This window comes from Pelecanus crispus, chromosome 2, assembly GCF_030463565.1.
Source record: "Pelecanus crispus isolate bPelCri1 chromosome 2, bPelCri1.pri, whole genome shotgun sequence".
Classification (NCBI taxonomy): domain Eukaryota; kingdom Metazoa; phylum Chordata; class Aves; order Pelecaniformes; family Pelecanidae; genus Pelecanus; species Pelecanus crispus.
The window spans coordinates 1,146,246-1,170,642 of NC_134644.1; the positions used below are offsets into that span (position 1 = coordinate 1,146,246).

General features: G+C 47.1%; 1 protein-coding gene across 1 annotated transcript in view; it reads left to right on the forward strand.

The window, feature by feature from the left end:
* SMARCC1 (SWI/SNF related BAF chromatin remodeling complex subunit C1) overlaps positions 1-24,060 on the forward strand; it is a 97,474-nt gene extending 73,414 nt beyond the window's left edge. Inside the window, exons 25-28 of the mRNA XM_075704707.1 lie at positions 972-1,106; positions 5,615-5,873; positions 21,230-21,406; positions 23,064-24,060. Coding sequence (XP_075560822.1) covers positions 972-1,106; positions 5,615-5,873; positions 21,230-21,406; positions 23,064-23,149 — 657 coding nt within the window. The 3' untranslated portion in view covers positions 23,150-24,060. The remainder of the gene's footprint in view (positions 1-971; positions 1,107-5,614; positions 5,874-21,229; positions 21,407-23,063) is intronic.
* Positions 24,061-24,397: the final 337 nt, after the last annotated feature.

The following is a 24,397-nucleotide window of genomic DNA, read 5'->3' on the forward strand; positions in this document are numbered from 1 at the left end:
ATGATGGGTGTTTTGAGCGTATTTTCATTTTGAACAGCAGGCTTTTAACAAAAGCTGGGAGAAGGCATCCTCAGCATGCCTTTCACACTTGGAAAATGTGAAACGCTTTTATAGGCTGTCTCATATATCACGTATACACACACACATATATATATCCTGTATCATTTATGTATAAGTGTGTGTATATGTAAATGGGGTAAAGCTAAAGCCTCATAAAGAATCTATTTGCCTTTTTCTGCAGTTTGCTTTTGCAGTTTAAATACAGCTTTGCCTTCAGCTTTCTTCTGCAATAGGAATACTATGCAGCCTGGTTATAAAAGGAAACTGGAGGGGTTTGGGGTTTTTTTTTAACAGTTTCTTCTGTCGTCTGTGTAGAGATTTCCCTGCAAGCTCTCCCTAGCCCGAGGTGGAACTGCTGCCCTGAGAAAGCTTATGGTTTAGTGGTATGGTGCCGCATGTAATGGGAGCATGCGTAACTAGATACGTAGCTTCTCGTTTACTTGAGCAACAAATATTTTAATGGCAAAGGCATGCAAGAGTCCTCTCGCTGGCTTTGTGGGTCGTTCCAGGTAGAAGCCTCCTGTGTGTGTTTTGGTGAAAGCTTTTTGGATGACCTGCGGCTGACTCGGTACAACGTACCCTTGCTCCCTCATTTGCATTTCCACTGAAAGCGCTCTCTGTTGCGCAGCGCTCGGAAGGCTTCGAGGCAAAGCTGGATTGCTTATGAGTACTGAGCAGCCACAATACCTCTTGTATTAAAACTTGGCACCTATTTATTTGATTAAAAGCTTAATAATCTTCCAAGGGCTTGTGGTTCCGAGCATAAGATTGATAATGCAATGCCCTGTTTTCTGTCCAGAGGTGGAATAGGGTGGCTAAAGCTCGATGCAGCGTAGTTGGCTTATTTGTTCCCTTAAAGCACTTTATTTTGTGAAATGCATGTAAAGCAAAAACCTGTGTTTTATCCTCAGCACCTAGCAGCAGTGGAAGAAAGAAAGATCAAGTCCCTGGTCGCCCTTCTGGTGGAAACGCAGATGAAGAAGCTGGAGATAAAACTTCGCCATTTTGAGGAGTTGGAAACCATTATGGACAGAGAGAAAGAGGCAGTAAGTAGGAGGGTGCTAATCTGAAATTCGGCATTAAATCAGTCATTGCCAAGATCTATGTATGCTAACAGCTGGAAAACTAGCAGCTTCAGCTGTTCCTCACCTTCATGCAGGTCTTTTTGCCTCAGCTAGAATTCATAATTACCCCCTGCAGCAGTGTCTGAGCTCTCTCCTCTATCCAGACCTCCCCTTTGCCATGAGCAGCAAACAGGTAGTATCCTAGATTTGCTTCCTAATCCTTGCTCCTGTCATCTAAGCATGAATGTGGAATTGGTTCTGAGCCTTTATTTCAGCCTTATCACATGAATGATACCTGATGTACAAATGGCTTTTCCGTGTAAAGAGTGTGAAATGGATGGAAACCTTATTTCCCTAAGGGAAGGGGAACCAGCTCTGTCTGCCTTTGCTTCCTGACCCAGTTTAGACTGGAGATTTGGTTTTAAGTATGTAGTTCGGGTTTTCTTTGGAGGGCGTTCTCAGTAGCTCTTGGGAGAACCCTCAGAGTGAGATGCAGTAGCAGGAGGGTACATGCTCAGGAGTAACAGCTTCTCGTTTTGTGGCGATGAGGGATATGCCTGAGCTGGAGAGGGCAAGAGCAGCTTCAAGAGAAAGGGAGGAAGCAATGACGTCAGGAGAGGGGAAAAGGTGGTTGCTCATAGGCACCAGAAAGGTATCAAAATAGGACAAAGCTGAACTGACAAATCTAACGATGAAGTGCGACGGAGGAGGAGGAGGAGGAGCTGGGCAAGCGAAGCAGGACGGTTGTTGGTTTCTCAGTCTAGCGAGGCAGTACGCCAGGACGCAGCTCTTGGTTGAGGTCTAGGCGGCTGAAGAGGGCGGTGACACTAAGAGAGCGTATATACGATGCATCCCAAGCAGGGTTGTATTTGTATTGTAGCGCTACTAGTGACGCCTTACTGGAGACTTGTGTATCCCTAAAATCCAGGTATAACGTGGAAGAGATGCTGTCTCTGCCTGTCAGTGGCTGGATTACACATCAATTACTAAGTGTTCTTTCATAAAGAGTGCAGCAGGCTTTCAGAGAATCAGTTTCCCTCCAGCTACTGTAAAGATCACCCAAAATTTCATTTTTATCAGAGAGCAGTCAGGTTGTTTTTATTTTTCTGTTGTGTAGCATGCTTATTTTTTGTCAATAGGCAATTACTCTAGATGTGTTGAAGATATTGACTCATAATTCTAGGGGTTTTCACATTTGCCCTAGCATGCAGATTTAGTGGAATTTACATCCTCGCTTTGGCATTAATCACATTGATAGAGTTTGACAAACTGTGGTCTTTTGTTGTAGCAGAATGTCAGCAAGAATTTCTAGATTGCTCAGCATCCACAACCGTTTCAGTGTGGTGTTTGCCTCTGACACTGATCGGCAGCTCAAGAAATGGACCTAACTCTTTTGAAAAGGTTCTCTGTAGATTTCTTTTGTTGGGGGATATATTCTATTAGTGACAAGGTTGTGGGGGGGGGGGGGGTTGCCATTCTGAGGCGTATGACATTTTCCTTTTTAAAAATGTGCGTACAGATTTTTTCCTTTGGCTTTCTGGTAGTTAAATTTGGTCTTTTCACCTGTCACCGTGGATATTTAGTGGAATAATTAAAATTTTAAAAAAATATTCCTTAGTGCCATTGCACATTATGCATATGTCCTTATTTGCACTGGCTTTTTGTTATTGTAAAGGTATAGCAATTCTAAGTGTTGAAAGAAATCTGCACTGCAGACTGGAGAGTGTTAGATTCTAGGCAAAACGCGTTTACTTCGGTGTTTAAGCTAAGTAATTTCAGTGCTGCCAACTCTGTGTCTAACCAGGGATCCTATTGGTAGGAACCTTGTTGATGCAGAATTTGTAATAGCCCATGAATGCTTTCTTTACCCATTTCTGTTTAGGGAGGAGTTACTTGCTGAAGATGAAATTGTAGTGCAGTGATGGTTATTGTATGAGTATACATTAAGTCTGAACTGAACATGAGCCAGCAGTGTGCCCAGGTGGCCAAGAAGGCCAACAGCATCCTGGCTTGTGTCAGGGATAGCGTGGCCAGCAGGAGCAGGGCAGGGATCGTCCCCCTGTGCTCGGCACTGGGGAGGCCGCACCTGGAATGCTGTGTCCAGTTTTGGGCCCCTCGGCACAAGGAGGACATTGGGGTGCTGGAGCGTGTCCAGAGAAGGGCAGCGGAGCTGGGGCAGGGTCTGGAGCACAGGGCTGGTGGGGAGCGGCTGAGGGAGCTGGGGGTGTTCAGCCTGGAGAAGAGGAGGCTGAGGGGAGACCTGATCGCTCTGCAGCTCCTGGCAGGAGGGGGCAGGGAGGGGGGTCGGGCTCTTCTCCCAAGCAACAGCGATAGGACGAGAGGAAATGGTCTCAAGCTGCACCAGGGGAGGTTCAGGTTGGATATTGGGAGAGATTTCTTCATGGAAAGAGTGGCCAAGCACTGGAGCAGGCTGCCCAGAGAGGTGGGGGAGTCCCCATCCCTGGAGGGGTTCAAAAACTGGGCAGAGGTGGCACTTTGGGACATGGTTTAGTCTGCTCTCCCATTAACTGGTTTAGCGGTGGACTTGGTAGTGTGAGGTTAATGGTTGGACTGGATGATCTTAAAGGTCTTTTCCAACCTAAACAATTCTATGATTCCAAGTCCTTGTAATAGTCCCTTCTAATTGTGAATCACTTTGCAACAGTGCAAAAACATGCTGTTGCAAATTTGAAGATCGTCAAGAGTGTAGTATTCATGACTACGTACCTAAAAACTTGGCTGATTTTCTGAGTTGGGTTACGTAGGGAGATTGCGGGGCAGACTGATGCCTGCTGACCTTATTAAGGTGCCTGACGTCACTCTGGCCTGACATCCGCTGCAGGTATAACTGAGTTTGGGGAGATGAAGAATAAATGCAAATGACTGATAGACTGCCCACCAGAAAATGTGTTGCTCCTAGTTGTCTTAATGCTAATCTGGGGCTACGGCAGTAGGTTGTGTCCCTAACCCTGCTTCTGAAATGATTAAACAAATACAAGAACCTAGTACGGAACCAGGTGTTTTGGGCTCAGCATCAATTTTAAGACCAACTTGTATTTATAACTTGTGTTTATTTGCCTTTTTCTTCTTTCCAATTGTCTTTCCTCATCCTGAGGGGAAGGGAATGTGTAGAAGGGAGGTTTTCACTGGTTTTCCAAAGTACAAGGTATGTTTTCAGGCACTGGATGCTGTCTAGGAATACTTGTAAAGACTTTTTTTGTTTTTTAACTGTAGCAGGATAGGGTACCACGAAGACAGCAAAGCAGGAATACAAGAGAGTACAAAAAGAATACAAAAAGCATGGTGTAGCCGTACTTCTTGCCTAAGCCTTTGTTTCGGGTCATTTGCAGTAATTCTTCTCTGAACTGCCTGCCACCTACTGAATCTGTTTGCACACATGCACGATTACACCATTGGTGTACGTGTCTCTTCATTTTATCAAGTTCGGCCCGCTAACCTATCACATTGGTCAAGGAAAAAGGAGTCATGGCAGCATGAATAATCACATTGTAGTCCCTACATGCAGAAAGCCAGCCCCCAGCAAGGAGTATGTATTATTCATGAGGCTCTATCCCCATCTGGTTCTGTTGGTGAATGCGTGCTCTGTAGTATTCTGTTTTCATCCATGCTTTGTCAGCAGTCAAACTGCTAACACAAAGTATTGATGGAGCTTTGGGATTTTTGGAGAACTTCTGCTAGGTAGAAGTCTCCTTGGCAACCTGCTTTTCAGATAAATTATGGAGTATGTCTTAAAATACTCATTAAATATTTGTAAACTAGTCACACAAATCCATGTGTCCAATTGCTTAAGAGTAATAGATGTAGAAATGCGTTATGATTTCTTGAATAAGTCAAATGAGATACGCTTCCTTAACCTGGGCAGTGATCAATCATATAAATGCCCAATAGTAAGAAATATTTTCTGTAGCTTTTTTGTGTTTTCATTTTGGGCCTGCTTACTCTCCACATGGCTTCATCATTAACAAAGTAGCCTATTTTATGTTAATTGGCCTAAATGACATGAGGTTTTTTTACATAATAGTCACCTTAATAGTGCACATCATTGCTGTCTGGCTATCATGATGTCCAAGTCCTACGTTTAAAGCAAAGGCACGGAGTAGAATGCTGCCTGTAATCACTGAGCTCGTGCTGTTGCGCACACATTCTGCTTCGGTCCTGCCCTAGAAAATCTCTTGGTTTCCTGTTCCCCCTTGTTCCAACGTGCAGAAGATTGAGAGAAAAACATACAGTTTCTTCTAGAATTGTGTTAAGGCTGAACGCTCTGCACAGTGCTCATTGACTAATGTCTTGTATTACTGTGAGATTCTTTAGGACAAAACAAGGGGAGTTCATCTGTTCCAGCTGGAAAAGGGCCTGGACCCTGTACCAAAACCTGTTGCAAATCAGACAGTTGTGTATCAATAGGAAACGTGTTTTAAATGCATAGTTCTTAACTTCGCTTTGCCTTTTTTCCCCTATTTTTGACATAGTTAGAGCAGCAGAGACAACAGTTGCTGACGGAACGCCAGAATTTTCACATGGAACAGCTGAAATACGCTGAATTAAGGGCTCGTCAGCAAATGGAGCAGCAGCACAGTCAAAACCCGCAGCAGTCTCACCAGCACTCCAGTGGGCCTGGGATGAACCCCCTCGGGGCACCAGCACATCCAGGCTTACTGCCTCATCAGCAGCCCCCACCGTACCCTATGATGCACCACCAAATGCCACCACCTCACCCGCCACAGCCAGGTAAGAGCTGGACGGAGAAAATCCCCGTGTGTTGATCAACGTAATAGAGTTCATAATAGAGTCAAGTCAGAGGAAGAGGTGTTGCCAGGTAAAATCGCAGAAGGTGTAATGGACGGTCTGTGTTATGTAGGGGTTTATAATGGTACTGCTTGTAAAGCAGAAACACCGTTTGCTGGAAGGATGAGCTCTGCTGGTACTGCAGCTTCATTTTATAGCTTTTGCCCCTCTACCAGATGTGCGGATGGAGTTTGGGGAGGATGTATCTTATCAATGTGTATGAACACCCAAAAGGAGGGAATGAGAGAGTGAGCCAGGCTCTTCTCTACCCAGTGACAGGGCAAGAGGCAATGGGCACAAATTAAAACAAGTGAAATTCCAGCTGGACACAGGAAAATGCTTTCTGCCCCCACCCCCCAAGGGTCATCAAACCCTGGAGCAGGTCACCCGGCAATGTTCTGGAGTCTCCATCCTTGGAGATAGTCACGCCAAGCTCTGAAGTAAAAAACGGAGCTGCCACTAAGTATCATTTTCAAATGGTTTTAGCTTGTTTGTATTTCCTTAGACTTTTTTCTAAAGCCCAGTGATCTCTGCTCCTTGAAAAACAATCATTCTCTCAAATTCTCCAGTTCATGACACACCTAGCTGTAAAAAAACTTAGGGGAAAGGACCAGAATGGAAGCAGACGCAGGAAGCTCCTTAAGCGGTTTCCTTTGGCAGGAGACCTGATTCTAACATGCTCCCCTGCCCTACCCGGGGCTTTGCTTTCTGGCCTCTGCCCTTCAGTTGTGCTCGATGCCAGATGAGTTGCAGAACCGTGTTGGTCGGAAGGGTCGCTTGACAGTCTCCAGTCCAGCCTCCTGCTTGGAGCAAGGCCAGCTGGATCAGATTGCAAGGCACTTGTCCTCTTGAGGTTTAGATATTGTTCTGCTGTACTTGGCGCTGGTGAGGCTGCACCTGGAATGCTGTGTCCAGTTTTGGGCCCCTCAGCACGAGAAGGACATTGAGGTGCTGGAGCGTGTTCAGAAAAGGGCAACAAGGCTGGTGAAGGGTCTGGAGCACAGGGCTGGTGGGGAGCGGCTGAGGGAGCTGGGGGTGTTCAGCCTGGAGAAGAGGAGGCTGAGGGGAGACCTGATCGCTCTGCAGCTCCTGGCAGGAGGGGGCAGGGAGGGGGGTCGGGCTCTTCTCCCAAGGAACCAGCAATAGGACGAGAGGAAATGGGCTCAAGCTGTGCCAGGGGAGGTTTAGATTGGATATTGGGAGAAATTTCTTCATGGAAAGAGTGGTCAGGCATTGGACCAGGATGCCCAGAGAGGTGGTGGAGTCCCCATCCCTGGAAGTGTTCAAAAAATGAGCAGAGGTGGCACTTTGGGCCATGGTTTAGTCTAGTCTACCCTTGATTGGCTTAGAGTAGACTTGGTAGTGTAGGTTAATGGATGGACTGGATGATCTTAAAGGTCTTTTTCAACGTAAACGATTCTATGATTCTATGATCTCCAAGGGTGGAGATATTCCTAATATCGAAGGATGGAGACATTAGGTGGCTATGTGACTATGCCTCACTGCAGGAAGAGGAGCATCCACTGGGCATAAAAGAATATTACTGCCATTTATTCAAAATAAACTAGTTGTGCTTCGCAGCAAAACTAACAGCCCTACTGCTAAATAACTAAGTTGCTAACAGCATTTGTAGTCTCACCTTTAAACCATTTTACTGTTAAAAGGGATTGGGCCTAATAAATGTACTTTTGCTGTGAAGATGCTTGTGGGAATTAGGATTGAAAGCTTTACTATGCTTGCTAAATGTTGTTGAAATGATAGTTTAAAATAGAGTAGTACCACCTGGCATGGAGTAACCTGATTGTCTGACTAGAGCGCAGCAGAGGAGGATAGCTTTTGTCAATTTTCAACTGCTTGACCAACAACCAGTCTTAAAAGAAGACCTGATGGGTTATTAGCCAAAAATATTTCAGAAGATCTTGTATAGGCTGCTGCTGGAGAAGCTGAGAAGTTTGGGGTATTGTGATCAAAAATAGGATGTGGCAACAGAAAGCCTGCAGGGGCTTGAGTTTTCATCTTGGGAGAAGACCTGTGTTAAGTGTATGGTTTGGAAAAGAGCAGAAGCTCATAGTGAACTAGCAGGATCTGCCAAGGACCACAAAAATGTGAGGCATCTAATCCAGCTGTGTGAATGTCCACAGCAAGGAAACTTGGTTCAATCAACAGATGCAGAGTAGTGCTCACTGGAGAGGAAGGTAAGAGTTAGCCTTGTGAGCTGGGTGCTTGAGCTAACTGTCAGGCCAACAGCATCCTGGCTTGTGTCAGGAATAGCGTGGCCAGCAGGAGCAGGGCAGGGATCGTCCCCCTGTGCTCGGCACTGGGGAGGCCGCACCTGGAATGCTGTGTCCAGTTTTGGGCCCCTCGGCACAAGAAGGACATTGGGGTGCTGGAGCGTGTCCAGAGAAGGGCAGCGGAGCTGGGGCAGGGTCTGGAGCACAGGGCTGGTGGGGAGCGGCTGAGGGAGCTGGGGGTGTTCAGCCTGGAGAAGAGGAGGCTGAGGGGAGACCTGATCGCTCTGCAGCTCCCGGCAGGAGGGGGCAGGGAGGGGGTCGGGCTCTTCTCCCAAGGAACCAGCGATAGGACGAGAGGAAATGGGCTCAAGCTGCATCAGGGGAGGTTTGGATTGGATATTAGGAAAAATTTCTTTATGGAAGAGTGGCCAAGCACTGGACCAGGCTGCCCAGAGAGGTGGGGGAGTCCCCATCCCTGGAGGGGTTCAAAAAATGGGCAGAGGTGGCACTTTGGGACATGGTTTAGTGGGCATGGGGGTGTTGGGTTGATGGTTAGGCTGATGATCTTAGAGATCCTTTCCAACCTTAGTGATTCCCAGTTTTACTTTCATTAATAACTAATCCATCCCCCAAGCCAGGAAACATGAAATTAATTATTATTCTTCCCTTAATTGGTTTAGTGGTGGACTTGGCAGTGTTAGGTTGATGGTTGGACTGGATGATCTTAAAGGGCTTTTCCAACCTAAACCATTCGATGATTCTGTCTTTTTAAGGGATCAGAGTAGTGAGCTCCTGGGTTTATTATGCACTTGTGGACAAAAAGTTAATGCCGGTACTGTTTTGGGAGCTGTTTTGGTTTTTGCCGAAATTGAATTGGGAGTGTGATAATATATGGTCTGGTTTTTAGATTCCAATAATATTGTAGCTCAATTTGTCTGTTGTATGCTGTATTGACAACCCAAGTCTATTCACTGAGCAGTAGAATGGAGAGGCGTTCTGTGAAATGGAAAAATGGCAAATTGAAAACAGATTAAAGGGGGGAATCATTGCATATCATTAGACTAGCTCTTACTTACAAGCTGCCATTGAGACTGAGATTGTAACAAGATTAAATGCATTGTTGTATTCGCTAGGGGACTAATAAAACTTGATTTCTAATATATTCACATCCTTGGCTCACATAATACCTTATTACTTCAGCCCCATCGTAATCATCCAGGCCCTCTATATCCCCAGTGATCCCTTTCGGTGTATATTGTGGGGAGTGTGGTACTCTGTTAATTAGTCGGGATGTCTCTTTTTCAAATTTGATTAAGTTAGTCAATAGATTGACTTTTCCACCACCCCACACCCCCCGTTGGAGGGTGGCAGACTGATGGATGAGGCGCAGCACTTCTGGCTCCTGCGACTGAAGCGTCTGGTGCTGTCTCATGCCTTGCAGATACAGGAGCAGGGTCTTGCCCTTTACCTAGTCTGGCAGTTCACTGGTTTGATAGTTTTGTGAAGGTGAGAATTCAGAGGCTCTTTAAAAGACTTTGAGAGTTTGAAGGCAAACCCCTCAACTGCTTCTACCATATCCCAACTGATCTTGCCTAGAAGACAAAGCAGTCTCTCTTCTTTAGGCTCTGCAGTGGCAGTCCTTGAGTTTGTTAGGTCATGACAGACCTATACGTAGATAGACCAGCAGCCAGTGTTGGTCTCTTCTCCTAAGTAGTTAGTGATAGGATGAGAGGAAATGGGCTCAAGCTGCACCGGGGAGGTTTAGATTGGATATTGGGAGAAATTCCTTCACGGGAAGAGTGGCCAAGCACTGGACCAGGCTGCCCAGAGAGGTGGGGGAGTCCCCATCCCTGGAGGGGTTCAAAAAACGGGCAGAGGTGGCACTTGGGGCCATGGTTTAGTGGGCATGGGGGTGTTGGGTTGATGGTTGGGCTGATGATCTTAGAGGGCCTTTCCAACCTTAGTGATTCCCAGTTTTACTTTCATTATAAATAATCCATCCCCCAAGCCAGGAAACATGGAATTGCTACTCTCCCCTTAACTGGTTTAGCGGTGGACTTGGTAGTGTGAGGTTAATGGTTGGGCTGGATGATCTTGAAGGTCTTTTCCAACCTAAACAATTCTATGATTCCATGATAATTTGGGATCCTTTGAAACAAACTGGTGACCTTCACCTTAATGACCACATGTCTATAACTTCCCTCACTGCGTGCCTTTCTGTGACTCTCCTGCAGTCTTGGTGGAGATGCCAAAATTTCGAGGGTGTGGGTAGATGAGTTTCACCTAGTAGAGGCAATCCCTGCTAGAGAGGGCTGAGACACACTTGCAGAAGAAATCTGAAAACTCTATTTTGCTGCTGTTGGTCCTGTCGGTGAACTTCTGGCTTCAGAGAGCTGTTGGTGTACTGCTTCCCAGTGCAGAGCTTGACATGGTTTTGTAAGAAGAAGGAGCATTTTCCTTACCTGAGTTCTCAGCTCCTCTCCAGTAACAACCTGCTTTCCCGAAGGTGGCCAATCTCAAGAAAGCTCAGCGATGAATACCACGGCGTAATTCTTCATTCAGGTATAAAGAGGTTATTGGAGACTCGGGCAAGCTGCTGCCTGCTGGCCTGACAGCTCTGCAGGAAGAACTGATCCATTCAGTTTGTGTAGAGAAAAATCCCAAAACAACTTAGCGGTAACTGAGAAGCACCAGCGGGCAACCTTCCAAAACGCAGCCCTGAGAGGAAGCTGGAGATGGAAATACCCTTCACAATTTCCTGTTCAGCTGCGTGGTTTTAACTCCAGACTTTACCTTTGTTCTCGCTGATGTTTTCAAACAGGTTTCTGACCTTAATAGTGACTAGAAGTGTAACTGTTGGTTCAGTAGACCGTGAACAAAATGCAAAGTCGGATGTCTTTAAAGTGATTGATGAAAGCTGAAGAGATGCTAGGAAACAAAGTGATGAAAGGATCTGAAAAGGCATTTATAAATGGAAGGGGGAAAAAAAAAAATTCCTGCTTACGGCTTTTCTGGATTCAGAGGCAGAAGCAGTTAAACCAAATTTCTTAACTAAAAGTTAACAGTGAAGCTTTTTCCAGGAAAATGTTCTTTAACTTAGATGTCAGTCTGTGGAAACAGCTGGTGAACATCTCCGGTCGAGCGTCAGTCTTTGCAGTGAGCCAGTTTTCATCAGCATGGCCAGGTCTGATTCTGCTGGACTGTAGAATTTGGTGGGACGTGCTGAAGAGCTGAAATCAGCCCAGAGGCCAGCACCCACGGGCAGGTTTGAGAGAGAAACCAAGACAAGCCAGGAGAGCTCCTCCAGAAAGGCAAGCTGTTGGTGAATTCCACTTAAAGCAAAAATTTTCTGGCAGACAGTATACAACGCACAGCCAGAGAGGCTGCTTAAAACTTTTTGCTGCCTCTGCCGTGGCTTTTCTTTCTGGATCTGGGTAAACTGTCTTTTTGCTAGTCGTAGCAAGCAACACGGCTTGATGGTTAAAAAGCTTTGAGGTTAAAAAGTTGAAACAGAACTCTGTTACCAGTTTGCTGTGACGCATGGTTTAACTTGGTGCCTGCTTCTCCAGGTCAAGCCTGCGTTTTGAGTTTGGCTGCCTTCAGTTTGCCCTTTGGTGCCTGGGTGTGATGAGATTCTGGTCGACTCGATGACCAGATGTTGCTGTTCTCAGGCACGGGCACTGATTTCAGACAAGTCCCACTGCTAACTCATTTCCCAGATGTTTTTTCACTTTAACTTCATTTTGACTGAGCTTGTTTTGTTCTCTCCTTTTCCCCTGGTATGAAGACTTTTAAAATAGAAAACTAAAATTGGATTCCAATTTCACTGTGAAAAGCTGTACCTTGTCATTAGAATGGAAAATAAAATTCCCAATTTATTCCTGTTACCAGCCTTGCTGCTTGTTGTATCATTTGAAGCACATTATTGATTTCTTTGTGCACTATTCCGGTTATACGCGAAACGCTAAATGCCCTGTACAAGTGATACTTGCAGTGTGTGATATGAGAAACTTCTTGAATTTCTTGGAGGAAGAGAGATAAGATAGATATTAATAGCTGTCATTAATTAACTCTTCCCTTCAAGGAAGATTTTCAGCTAGTAAATAATTTCTGACCCAAAGCAGAAATGGAACAAGGAGGTAAGGATACGCTTTCCACTACAGCTGGATGAGCAACTTTAATAACCTTTTTCCCGAATATATTTTGCATAATTTTCTGTTGATGGTTGAAATATTCAAAAGAATGCTTTGTAAGTAATTTGGGGCTTGCGATTTTTCGAGTCAGTTTTGTTCATTTCATTATTTAAAACTTGCAGTTTTAAATTGAGCTACTGGATACTATTTGCTTTCCTCTTGGACTGATTGTTCCAGGATTTTTTTGGTACAGGTAAGGATTTTGAGTTCACTTCCTTTTGGTAAATATTTTCTACGAACTGTCAGCGCTTCCTTTTTACCCATCGCACGTACTGAGCTTGCTGGCAGGAGACTTGCAGGGAGCAGTCAGATAAAAGGAAAGCAAAGTCGTATGGGTGGTGAATGGGTTTGCAGCACCCGTCCGCAGCGCCGTAATATGTGCGTAGTGGGTTTGCAAGGTGTTTGGGCGGTTGGTAATGCAGAAACATTAAAGCCACCTTGGGTGCTTTCTGGTATATTCTTGACTGTATGAAAACCTGGCTGGGCAAGAGGCATTATGGGGCTAAAAGAGTAAATCGGAGACGACCAGGGCACAGCGGTTCCTCTGAGGATGCTGGGTGATATCTTAGTGACTTGCGCTGTGCTGTTGTCCGAACATCTGCAGAGCTTCTCTGCTCAAAGTAAGTTTGAGCAGCTCCTAACTCCTTACAAGAATGTATTATTGAAGATGCATTAATATTTGAAGGTTAGCGGCGCTGCCCTGCAGAAGGGTTGCGCTCGCTGGCGTGACACACTGAGCAGCTTCTCCACAAAGTATCTTCCATCGTACGTGCTTTGGTGTAGAAAAAGAATGGTGAGCCCTCAGCTGGGAGACGTGGATGTTGGGGCCCCGCGAGCCCGGCGCGGTGCACCTCGGCGTTCGGAGGTGGCTGACTTCGGCGTGCCGATGCCTCCGTCGTCAGCGCCGGCTGAATCACGCTGGAGGGGAGTGACACAAATGTAATGTGCAAGCGGAGTGGAAATTCTGCCTCTCCCCTGAGACGCGACGCTAAATGAGTTATTGTGGTTAATTATTCACAGTTCTTTGCTATGGGCTTGTCTGCTGCAGTGCGCGCGGGGGGAGGACGTGCCGAAGGAAGGGACGTGGTCGGGAGGTCGGTTGGAAGTACAGATTTCCGGGTCTTCTGAAAACCGTTCCCGGTGGGAAGGAGCACATCTTGCAGTGCTGCAGAGCTGCTCTGCAGTGAAGCTAGCGGGCATTCCCGGGAGCGCTTCTCTGCTTGTTGCGTGTCAGGACTGCGAAGCAATTCATTCAGTAGTAGAAGAGCGCGATTTCAGCAAGGCACGTCCCCTGCGGAGATCAGAGGAGTGTTGGAGCGGCCTCCTTTACCCCCCTCCGAAATCCTGGCTGCCAGAGGAGGGACTCCCTTCACGTAGCACTGGCTGTGCTTGCAGATTTTCTCTTTGAATGGTAAATAGGGAGAGGTGTGCAGGAGGATTTGAATCGGCTCCAAGCTTTGTGCATCATGCCCCGCTGGCTGCTACAGTGAAACAAAAATACTAAAAGTGTTTACCACTCCAGTGCCCCTCAAGTAGCTGATTTAATAGAGGTAGAGGCTTATTTGATAAAGACCTTGGAGATCCTTTAAAAACCATTCCTCATCCGTTTCGCTGTTACGTGAACCTGCAGTTGGCAGTTTGCTAATAGTGGAATGCTTCAGAGCACGCATTAGAAAATGTCTACAATCGCTAACGTGTAAAGGATTTTTTTTTTGTCTGCTAAATCTCATTTTACTGAACCTTTTGGCTTTATCTTTTCCTGCGTCTGCTGTTTTTAAGCTCTCCCCCTTATGTAGGTCACACTTCCACATTTTATGCTTGAGCCGCTGTCTTGAAGCGGTATCTCTTGTAAAATGAAAAATACCCGTACAATCTATAGAAATAGGACTTCATTTTTGCCATAGCGGTAGTAGTAATTTCCCCTTGCTTAATCCCAGTTTAGTTGGGTATTGCTTGATTACTGCTCAAATTCAGCATTTTGGAGTTCTGGTATGCGATAGGATTGTTCCTCTGCAAGTACCTTAAGCTAATTTTAAGATAAAATTGTTGCATACCATGTCAGGAAGGCAACAAATGGACAGCCAACCCTGTACTCAAACACAGAGGAGCTTCTCGGCTTATGGGTGTCTTCAGAAAAACTGCAGTGCCACTTATTTTTAAATCTCCCAAGATTCTTTTAAGAGAGAAAAAAGCCCTACAGATTCTTTGATTCAGGTCGGAGGGTGCTTCCCAATGAGCATCGTTGCGAGATGTGGAGTCATGGCACACTTTGCATTTATGAAGAGACAACATTTTTTTTTAAGTTTATTTAATTTCTGTTTAGTGGTGACTTTAGCTTGACTGTGGTTGATTTGAATATAAAACAGAGTCCCTGAACCTTGGCGTTTACTGCCGGTTTGACAGCCTTTCTCTCGCTGCAGGAATGCTTGCCCAGCATTCCAAGACCTCATGGGAAACTACTCAGTGTGTAGTAAGTCTGATCCAGCTTCAGGTGTTTCAGAAGAGTTTTTTTTTAATATTAATCGCTTCATTAGTGCAGAGAGAATCTTCTGTAGGCATGTCGTGTGAGAAGGAAGATGGCCAAATTAGGCTTGGAGACGTTGAGGCTCCTGTCAAGCAGCGACTCCCAGGCTGGGGATTTCTGAGTTCCCAGCTTTCCTGGTCTTCTGAAACACATCTGTGTTCCAATTTTTACATTTTTGTTCCCCCATCAACCTTCCTTTTGCCAGTGAATAACATCACTCATACCTGTGAACGTCTTGTCCTTTTGCTACGAAGCCCTCTACGTCTTTGGGCCATGTTTTATCTTCAGTTTCTCGTTTTGGCAAGATTCAGCCCCTGCCACCCTTCTGCCCCCAGCAGTTTGAGCTGCCCTGTGTCTACTTCTGCTGGTCTAACTTTGCTTCTGCATGTTTGTAGTTGCAATTGGTTCTTTTGTGTGTGTGTTGAAAATACAGGAGTTCATTAAAGATAAAGCACCTGCTCAAAGCCAGGGTTTTTAACAGCATACCAATGTTGTCTTGGTGTACCAAGTGGCCGCTCTTCTTGTGCGGTACCCTTTCAGAGTACAACATTGGAGTCAAAGCGTGGGAGGAGTGCGAGGATGAGGACGTAACGAGGAAGCAGTGCTTGTCTCGCTTGTGCGAGCTAACCTAGATCCGGACACAGTTCCCAGTGTTAAAGCTTGGTATGTGAGCTCCGTTGCTCTGTTCTCCAGCAAACTTGACTTTTCATGAGTAGGTTGTGAGTGTGTGAGTGAGCCCAGAGGTTCAGACCACCGTCTTTGATCTGGTAGTAAATGCTTCATGAAGACTGTAAGAAGCAGGGTAAATGCAGATCAAGCCTTCCGCAGTCATACTCCTCGAGCATTTCAACGCTCGGTGCTCAGGGGCTGCTTTGAACTGGTGTGTTCATCGCCACTGGTAGACCTACCCTCTGCAGATTCATTAGTGAGTTCCACGGCGTAACTAAGTTCTGCGAGAGCAGGTTTTTAAACCTGCAGCATAAGAATTTCGATGGCCACCTTTGTATTCAAGGAAATAAAGGCTACCTATTTGCTTTTCCTGTACCTCTTACAATCTTAGACATGTAATAAGCTGTCATCTCTTCCCCCACGCAGACTTTCTCCCAAGTACCCTGATGGGCATCAGCTGTATGCCTAAGTCTCTACACTGAGTCCACTTCTCTACTAAATATTATTTTGAGTCCACTAAAAGACTTCAAACTGACCAGGAATATGCAGTCTATCAGTACAGTGAGGCAGATGCTCAAATTCCCTCTTTGCCTATGAAACAAAACCAACCAGCAGCGTTTTTTCTGATCTGGGCTCTAAGGAAAAGACCGTATTTGCAAAAGCAGCCCCTGACATTACAAGCTACTCTTGGAGGACTTCTTGCCCAGGTAAATGGAGCAGAAGAATATAAATTTCTCCTGGAAAGTAACTACTTCGAGTTGAAGTTGTCAGAACGTTTCATAAGTGAAGAAACAGAGTATTGGTTACTGAAGTGGCCGGATAAGTCCCCTTTTCTTTTGTGTAGACTGAAATTGCTGGTGATACAGAATTTCTTTTCATGTTTGTTTTTTTTAATATTTCACCCAGAACTTCCAGCAACTGAAATTCAGGCTGTGACTGTAGTGCCACAGGTCATCATGCAATGTCAGGCATGTCAGAAGTTCCCACAGCTGGCTCCTGCAAATTCGGGAAAATCCCGACTGCCGGAGCTTGACCGGCTGCCCTTGTGCAGCTGCGTGGTCCGGCAGGCTCTGCTTCAGAGCTGACGTGTTCGTGCCAAGTCTGTACGTAGCCCCAGACTGGTTTCTGCACATAGGCGGCATGGGAGAGCTGCTTGCTTCTTGTCTACGTGCTGTGCTCATGTTTGAAGCGCCAAGCTGAAGTTTCCTAGAAGCCCAGCGCTAGCGCAGAACCGATTAGAGAGTCTGCAAATGGGCAGGTTTGGGCTGTTTGCAAACCCAACAGCGTTTTGTCTCTCGACAGCACTGATCCTGTAGCTCCTGACCCACTTCTAATACTAGTGGATTACCACGTCTTGAAGTCTGGCTGTTGCTTTCGGTGACGGCATTCTCATGTTGCCTGCCATGCCCTTTCTGCCCACTCCTCATCTCAGAGTGAGCTGGACCAAAACCAGATGCACAGATGCCAGCAGCAGCACATTCCTGCCACGTCTGCTTAAATCCTCAGTTATCTGCGTATTATCCGCTGATACGCTTGAGGGCAGGGCTGCTGTTCAGGAGGGCTGAGGCAGGCTGGAGGAAAGGGCTGACAGAAGCCTTGTGAAATTCAGCAAGGACAAATGCAAAGTCCCGTACCTGGGAAGCACTAACCCTGAGCAGCAGCTCCGCGGAAAAGGCCCTGCGGGTCCTGGTGGGCAGCAAGCTGAGCGTGAGCTGGCAGAGCCCGGCAGTGTGGCAGGCTGTGCAAACAGGCGCGCGGGCAGCAGATTGAGGGATGTGATTGATTTCCCCGTGGAGAGGCTGAGGGAACTGCGCTTGTTCAGCCTGGAGAGGAGAAGGCTTTGGAGGGACCTCCGGGCAGCCCTACAATACTGCGAGGGGGTTATCAGAAAGACAGAGACAGGCTTTCCAGTGGTGTGTTGTGGGAGTAAGAGAGACGTAAGCTGGAACACGAGGGGTTTTGACTGGTGTCCTGGTTTCGGCTGGGATAGAGTTAATTTTCTTCCTAGTAGCAGGCACAGTGCTGTGTTTTGGATTTAGTAGAAGAATGTTGATAACATGCCGATGTTTTTAGTTGTTGCTCAGCACTGCTTATGCCAGTCAAGGACTTTTCAGCTTCCCATGCTCTGCCAGGTGCACAAGAAGCTGGGAGAGGGCACAGCCAGAAGAGTTGATCCCAACTGCCCCAAGGGCCATTCCATACCATACGGTGTCATGGGCAGTATAGAAACTGGGGGGGGTTGGCTGGGGAGCAGCGATCGCTGCTGGGAACTGGCTGGGCATCGGTCGGCGGGTGGGGAGCAATTGCATTGGGCATCGCTTGCTTTGGATAGTATTATTACTGTTGTTATTATATTGTTATTATTATTATTTCACTTTATTTTATTTCAATTATTAAACTGTTCTTATCTCACACCAGCAGTGTTTCTCACTCTCACTCCTCCGATTCTCTCCCCATCCCAGCGGGGCAGGGGCAGCGAGCGATGGCTGCGTGGTGCTGAGCTGCTGCCTGGGGCTGAACCATGACAACTGGATATAAGGAGGTCAAGCGCTGAAACGGGTTGTACAGAGAGGTGGTGCAGTCTCCATTTCTGCCGCTTTCAGAGATCAGTCGGGTCTTGACAAAGCTCTGAGCAGTCTGGTCTGACCTCAGAGCTGGCCCTGCTTTGAGAGGAGGTTGGACCAGAGGCCTCCTGAGGTCCCTTCCAACCCCAGTTATTCTGTGATGGAGATAACACTTGAGTCCCCTGGCAGCCTGCTTGCTGCTGAGGAGGGGAAGGCGAATGGGCCACACTGAGGAACATCCAGCTCAGCTTGCCTGCAGAAAGGACACCAGACACTGGAGCTCTTGTGTGTGGGACTTGGTCACCTTGAGTCACCCACAAAAGCATGCCGTGTAATTTTAGGAAATGTCCCACCTTTTCTTTCTTTCTTCAGGCTGTTGACTGGAGGCGTAAGGATTCCAGGGGGCTTCTTCAAAACCACCTATTCACCATCAGCAAAGCAGAAAATATTTTGTCATACTGGGGACAAAGGAGGGCACTAAAGGCTCAAATGTACACGGCTTTTCTGGTTGGCTGCTGCGCTTCAACATCTAGTGATGGAAATGCCATGATGTGCGCTGCAGGCCGCTGATCAGCGATGGAGTGTGTCCAGGGATACATTTTCAGAGTTCTTTTCCTTTGTAAATGTTTGAGAAACCTGATGGTTTCTGTAGAGCTTTGTATCTGCTGCTTTCAGGTCCGCTAGTCTTGCTGCTGTGATCAAGCAGCGGCAGGTTGGTACGTGGACCTCTTGCTTGCGTGACCAGGAGCTCCAGTACTGTTCTCATGGTTTGATGCTTCAGAACCCCTGTGGATGTAAGGTGGCTCAGCACCTCTGCCACAGATCTCCAGGACTGTACGAAGCCAGCGGGCTGTGGTGTGTTGGATTCTTTTGCACTGGGACTGTTAGTGGTTTCCGAAGCAAGTACTCCCTTACTTGATGACCTGCTGTCATCCGGCCTTGCCTTTTTGCAAGGATAGCCTGTGTCAAAGAGCAGGTTATTGGTTTAAAGTACTGTGGAACTACAGGCAGAGATCAGCAACTGAGGGCTAGACAAGCTACCAAGTGCTTTAGATATCCGAGATGTGCGTCTTCTTTTTTTGGGGCCAGCCTTGTTTAATATCTTTATCAACGATCTGGATGAGGGGATCAAGTGCACCCTCAGTAAGTTTGCAGACGACACCAAGCTGGGTGGGAGTGTCGATCTGCTGGAGGGTGGGATGGCCCTGCACAGGGACCTGGCCAGGCTGGGCCGATGGGCCGAGGCCAGCTGTATGAGGTTCAACAAGGGCAAGTGCCGGGTCCTGCACTTGGGTCACAACAACCCCATGCAACGCTGCAGGCTGGGGGAAGAGTGGCTGGAAAGCTGCCTGGCCGAAAAGGACCTGGGGGTGTTGGTCGACAGCGGCTGAACATGAGCCAGCAGTGTGCCCAGGTGGCCAAGGCGGCCAACAGCATCCTGGCTTGTGTCAGGAATAGCGTGGCCAGCAGGAGCAGGGCAGGGATCGTCCCCCTGTGCTCGGCGCTGGGGAGGCCGCACCTGGAATGCTGTGTCCAGTTTTGGGCCCCTCGGCACAAGAAGGACATTGGGGTGCTGGAGCGTGTCCAGAGAAGGGCAGCGGAGCTGGGGCAGGGTCTGGAGCACAGGGCTGGTGGGGAGCGGCTGAGGGAGCTGGGGGTGTTCAGCCTGGAGAAGAGGAGGCTGAGGGGAGACCTGATCGCTCTGCAGCTCCTGGCAGGAGGGGGCAGGGAGGGGGGTCGGGCTCTTCTCCCAAGGAACCAGCGACAGGACGAGAGGAAATGGGCTCAAGCTGCGCCAGGGGAGGTTTAGATTGGATATTGGGAGAAATTTCTTTACGGAAAGGGTGGTCAAGCATTGGACCAGGCTGCCCAGAGAGGTGGGGGAGTCCCAATCCCTGGAGAGGTTCAAAAAACGGGCAGAGGTGGCACTTTGGGCCATGGTTTAGTGGGCATGGTGGTGTTGGGTTGATGGTTAGGCTGATGATCTTAGAGGGCCTTTCCAACCTCAGTGATTCCTGGTTTTTATTTTCATTATAACTAATCCATCCCCCAAGCCAGGAAACATGAAATTAATTATTCCTCTCCCCTTAATTGGTTTAGTGGTGGACGTGGCAGCGTTAGGTTAATGGTTGGACTGGATGATCTTAAAGGGCTTTGCCAACCTGAACAATTCGATGATTCTATAAGAGTTAACAGCATTTTTGCCAAACTATTGACTTGGTCCCAAATCCAGAGCTCCCACTTTCTGGGCTTTAGCCTGTGATGCTTTATATGTATGTTCAGAGCCTTTTTTTTTTTGAAGGTTCTGTCATCACGCTTTGTTTCACATAAATAAAGTTTATTTATGGGTTTGGGGTGGAATGAGCTCTTCTGAAGGAAGTCTTACATTCCATGCCTAATAGCAGCTTTTCTAACTAAAATACTGTACCTTTATGTAAGTGTGTAAAAGTAAATGCAATTGGATTATGCAAAAGAATATCTTCAAATGAGGTTTTAAAGCATCAGTCAGCAAGTTGGAGGTGTCCGAAGCTGGGCGATTCTAACAGTTCCTTTATGCAGCTGAAACATAAACGTCTCTTACAGAGCTGATATGTAAGGAAGACTTATTGGAACACACTCTCACATCAGAATAGGGGTTTTTATAGTGGAAATTTCTTTTACGGTCCAATTTTTAACTGTATGGTTTCAGTTCTCCCATCAAATTAATCCATTAGGCTTTGTGGCTGCTCTTTTTCATCAAGTGCTCTTACTTTGATGCTGTGTTATTCTAGTGCGATTTGTTTCCTGCGCTTTCATTTAGATTGCTATCGAATGCCTTTTTAGTAGGGGTTCACTTAAAATGTCAGGGTTTGACTGTGAATGTTGCCTTCCACTTGCCTCTTGTGCTGATGTTTTTGAGAGATAAGTGCCCCGCGGTTCTTCCTGAAGGGAGTGTGTTGACTTTGGGGGGATGCAAAGGCATTTCCTCTTGGCGTTTGGAGCATGTACGGAGTTGGCTCTCGTGCACAAAACTCTTTTCTCGCTGCTCGGAGAGCAACTAGACTCTGTTTTTTCTCATCTCAGCGCTTCCATGTTTTCACGTAAGTCTCAGGATCGTGTCTCTTTGCTGCTCTTGCAGGTCAGATGCCGGGGCCCGGTTCGATGATACCTGGACAGCCCATGCCAGGCCGGATGATGCCAAGTGTGTCAGCCAACATCCATCCAGCCGGCGGTGGTCCCCCCCCGCCTGGCATGTCACCGATGTCAGGAAATCTAATTGGACCTCGCGTTCCTCTAGCAGCTCCAAATGGCATGTGTAAGTGGATCTCCAGCAGAAAACGTTTTGAATATACCTGGTGTGGCTTTTCTCTCGCTTGCCTTGTTGCTGGAAAAACCATTGTAGTTGAAAACCCTTTATCTGCTGTAGGAATAATAGGATTTGTGCACATTGGCAGCCCCAGTCTGGTGCCAGAGGGGTGCTTGAAGCTTTAAGTGCTTGTCTCCCCCCTAGGCATCCAAACATACTCCATTATCCTTTATTTTATTTATAACATCCCTTATTTTATTTATAATGACACTAAGGCTCTGTGGTCATCATCAGAAACTTTTCCTGACTTAGCCTGGAAGAATACACAGTAGAGGTTCAGGAATTAACTATATCTAAATCCTTAAATAGTGGAGGTCAGAATACAATTCAGTTCAACAATACCTTACTGAAAACTTAACACCGTGAAATTAGAAAGAGGAAGTCCTAATTAGGAAGAAGCAAAAGGTATATTGGGAATGCTCCTTAGCTGGTATGAATACCTACACCTCCAAACATGAAGTTGATTTATGCTAGCCAAAAGCAGCTGCTGAGGTCAGTAGCCACTGCGTGGGTGTTACTTGAATGAGCGTGAGAAGGTGGTCAAACCCAGAAAGCAAAAGAAAAGCTGGCATGGCTGGTGCGGGGTGCTCTGCCGTGAATTCCTCGATAAATTTGTCTGTATTAGTTGCAGCCTGAGACAAGCCGCTGGTCTCTTCAGCGCAGCAGTCTTAACCCCAAAAATGCTACTCAGCGTAACTGTCACCGGACGGGCAGGAATTGTGATCGCTTGTAGTACCTCTCCCAAAAAATAATTGGGAAAAGCCATCCCATTTTGGCTTCAGCTGAAGGGAGTTGCTGAGGAGTACTGACTCATCGGTGTTAACCAGCATAAGCATGAAAAACTCTATTCTGATGCTATTTTAGTTCAGACATTTGCTCCTTACTCTTCTGGTGCTCCAGCTTTACTTAGTTTTCCTTCCCTTTTTCTGAGCCTCTACCACTGGGAATATCTTATGTCAGGTTGTATTCCTGCTTGCTCTCTTCCCCTATCTTAATTTCTTTTTTTTTCCCTCCCCTACTAAACAAGTCAGTCATGTTCCATTAACATCTCCTCTCAGTGCATGAAAGCTGGCCTTTTGTATCCTTCGTTTCTTCCCTCCTACTTGCTGCATCTGTGGATTCCTCTGCTTTAACCTACATACACTGTGCAGAGCTTACGTGCAGGCTCTGTTTGTATAAAGTCCATTGTTCCATCTATTTTAAATAGAAAAGAGCCATAATCTAAAGGCTCGAGCACAGAGCTGGAAGATGAGAAGTGCTAATTCCAGCTCTGGAAGTTGTTTGACGTGAACTTTGCCAGCTACTGAGGTGCACTCTTGTCATCTTTTCTGTAAAAACAGGGCTATTTCCCCGCCTCCTTTCGGAGTCCACGCAGCGCTTTGTGCTTGACAAGCACAATAAAACGTGCGGTGGAGCTTCACGTGAAGCCTAAGGGATGGGGATGCCGCAGTCGTGGCCGTTTCTGGGGCCAGTCCTTGCTGCTTTCCCCTCGGACGACCGCATCTCCCGTGGCACGTGGACGTCTGGGTGTTTGCATTGGGTTCCTTTTCCACGTTCAGCCCCTCCTGGGGTCCTGCTCACTGTTTCTCTGCTGGTTTTTTTGCAGATCCCCCTCCTGCACAGCCGCCTCCGCCAGCGGAAGGGGTGACCCCACCTCCGGCCGGAGCCCCGCCGGCTTCGGCCGCTCCGTAAGCAGTCAAGGAAGAAGGAACTTCTACAGCAACATAGTGGTGACCAAAAATGAATTTGTCCGTTACCTTCCGTTCCCTTGGGAGGTTTTCACCTCCCGTTGGCCTGCCCCGGTTGTGTATGTGTGCATATACATACACATACACAAGCGCATATACACAGCGTCTTTTTTTCCCCCCTCTCCCCAGTGCTCCTAACCTGGCAGTACTTGGCATTCCTTTGGGAAAGCTTTGGATCAAAGATGCCAGTAGTGCCTCCCATGTTGCTGGTGGGAAGTCCTTTACGCTTTGGTCTGCTTGCCTTTCAGAGTGTGCTCGACTCTGGTTTCTTTTGTCTTGGTGTTTTGAGCTTTGGGTTCTCCTGGGGAGGGTAAAAAAAAAAAAAAAAAACCAAGCTTTTACGGTGGAGGCATTAACTGAGCTTGAGGGTGTAGCACATGCCCGCTCCACCTGTGATTTAATGTTTCGGGTTCTCCGGGTAGAGCAAAGCATCAAGATTGGATGCCAAACCAGTGTTTTGAGCAGAGAAGGAAAATAAGGGCATGCTGTGCAGCACAGAAGGTGCAGGAATGCCAGCCGTGTTCATTACAGATATCTGATCATTAAGGACAGTAGCCGAGTCCTGGGGCTGCCTCGCTAACTTATTAAAGAAAATATTGATCCAGTGCGAATGAAGCCAGGAGTGAATCAATTGGAATAAAACCACTCAATGGTAGGAGTTTTCTTGCTCCGGTTTTTACCTTTCTTTTGCCTTTGAAGGTGGTAGTGGAACCTTCCCTCTGAGTAGTTTGGTACAGTAGCCAACTGAGGAATAAACCCATGATTTTTAGTCCCTCTTTTTGGAGCATATACTTTTTACTTTTTAAAATGAACAAAACAAAAAAAAAAAAGTAGATAGCGAAGAAGTGCTAGCATACGGGATTGGGTTGGGATGGCTGGGGTGCGAATGCCAGAACTACCTCCTGCGGACAGCCGAGGTGGGCAGAGTCAGTGACCGTGGTACGCGTCTTGGGGACAACTCGCACGTCACCTTCCACTCGCTGACCTTCCGTGGTCTGCGGGGTCGAGGGCAAGGGAACAGCTTCAGCCAGCAAATCTAGGAGCGCGCGTTGAGCGAGGCCACCAGCGCAGCGCTGCTGATGCAGACCTCCAGGCTGCCAGAACTGCTTGTTTGCTCGTCATTAGTGACTGCAAAAAAACCCTTTGCCGGCTGAGGCTCGCGTTCTCTGCCCTCTTCCTGGCGTAAGAGGCT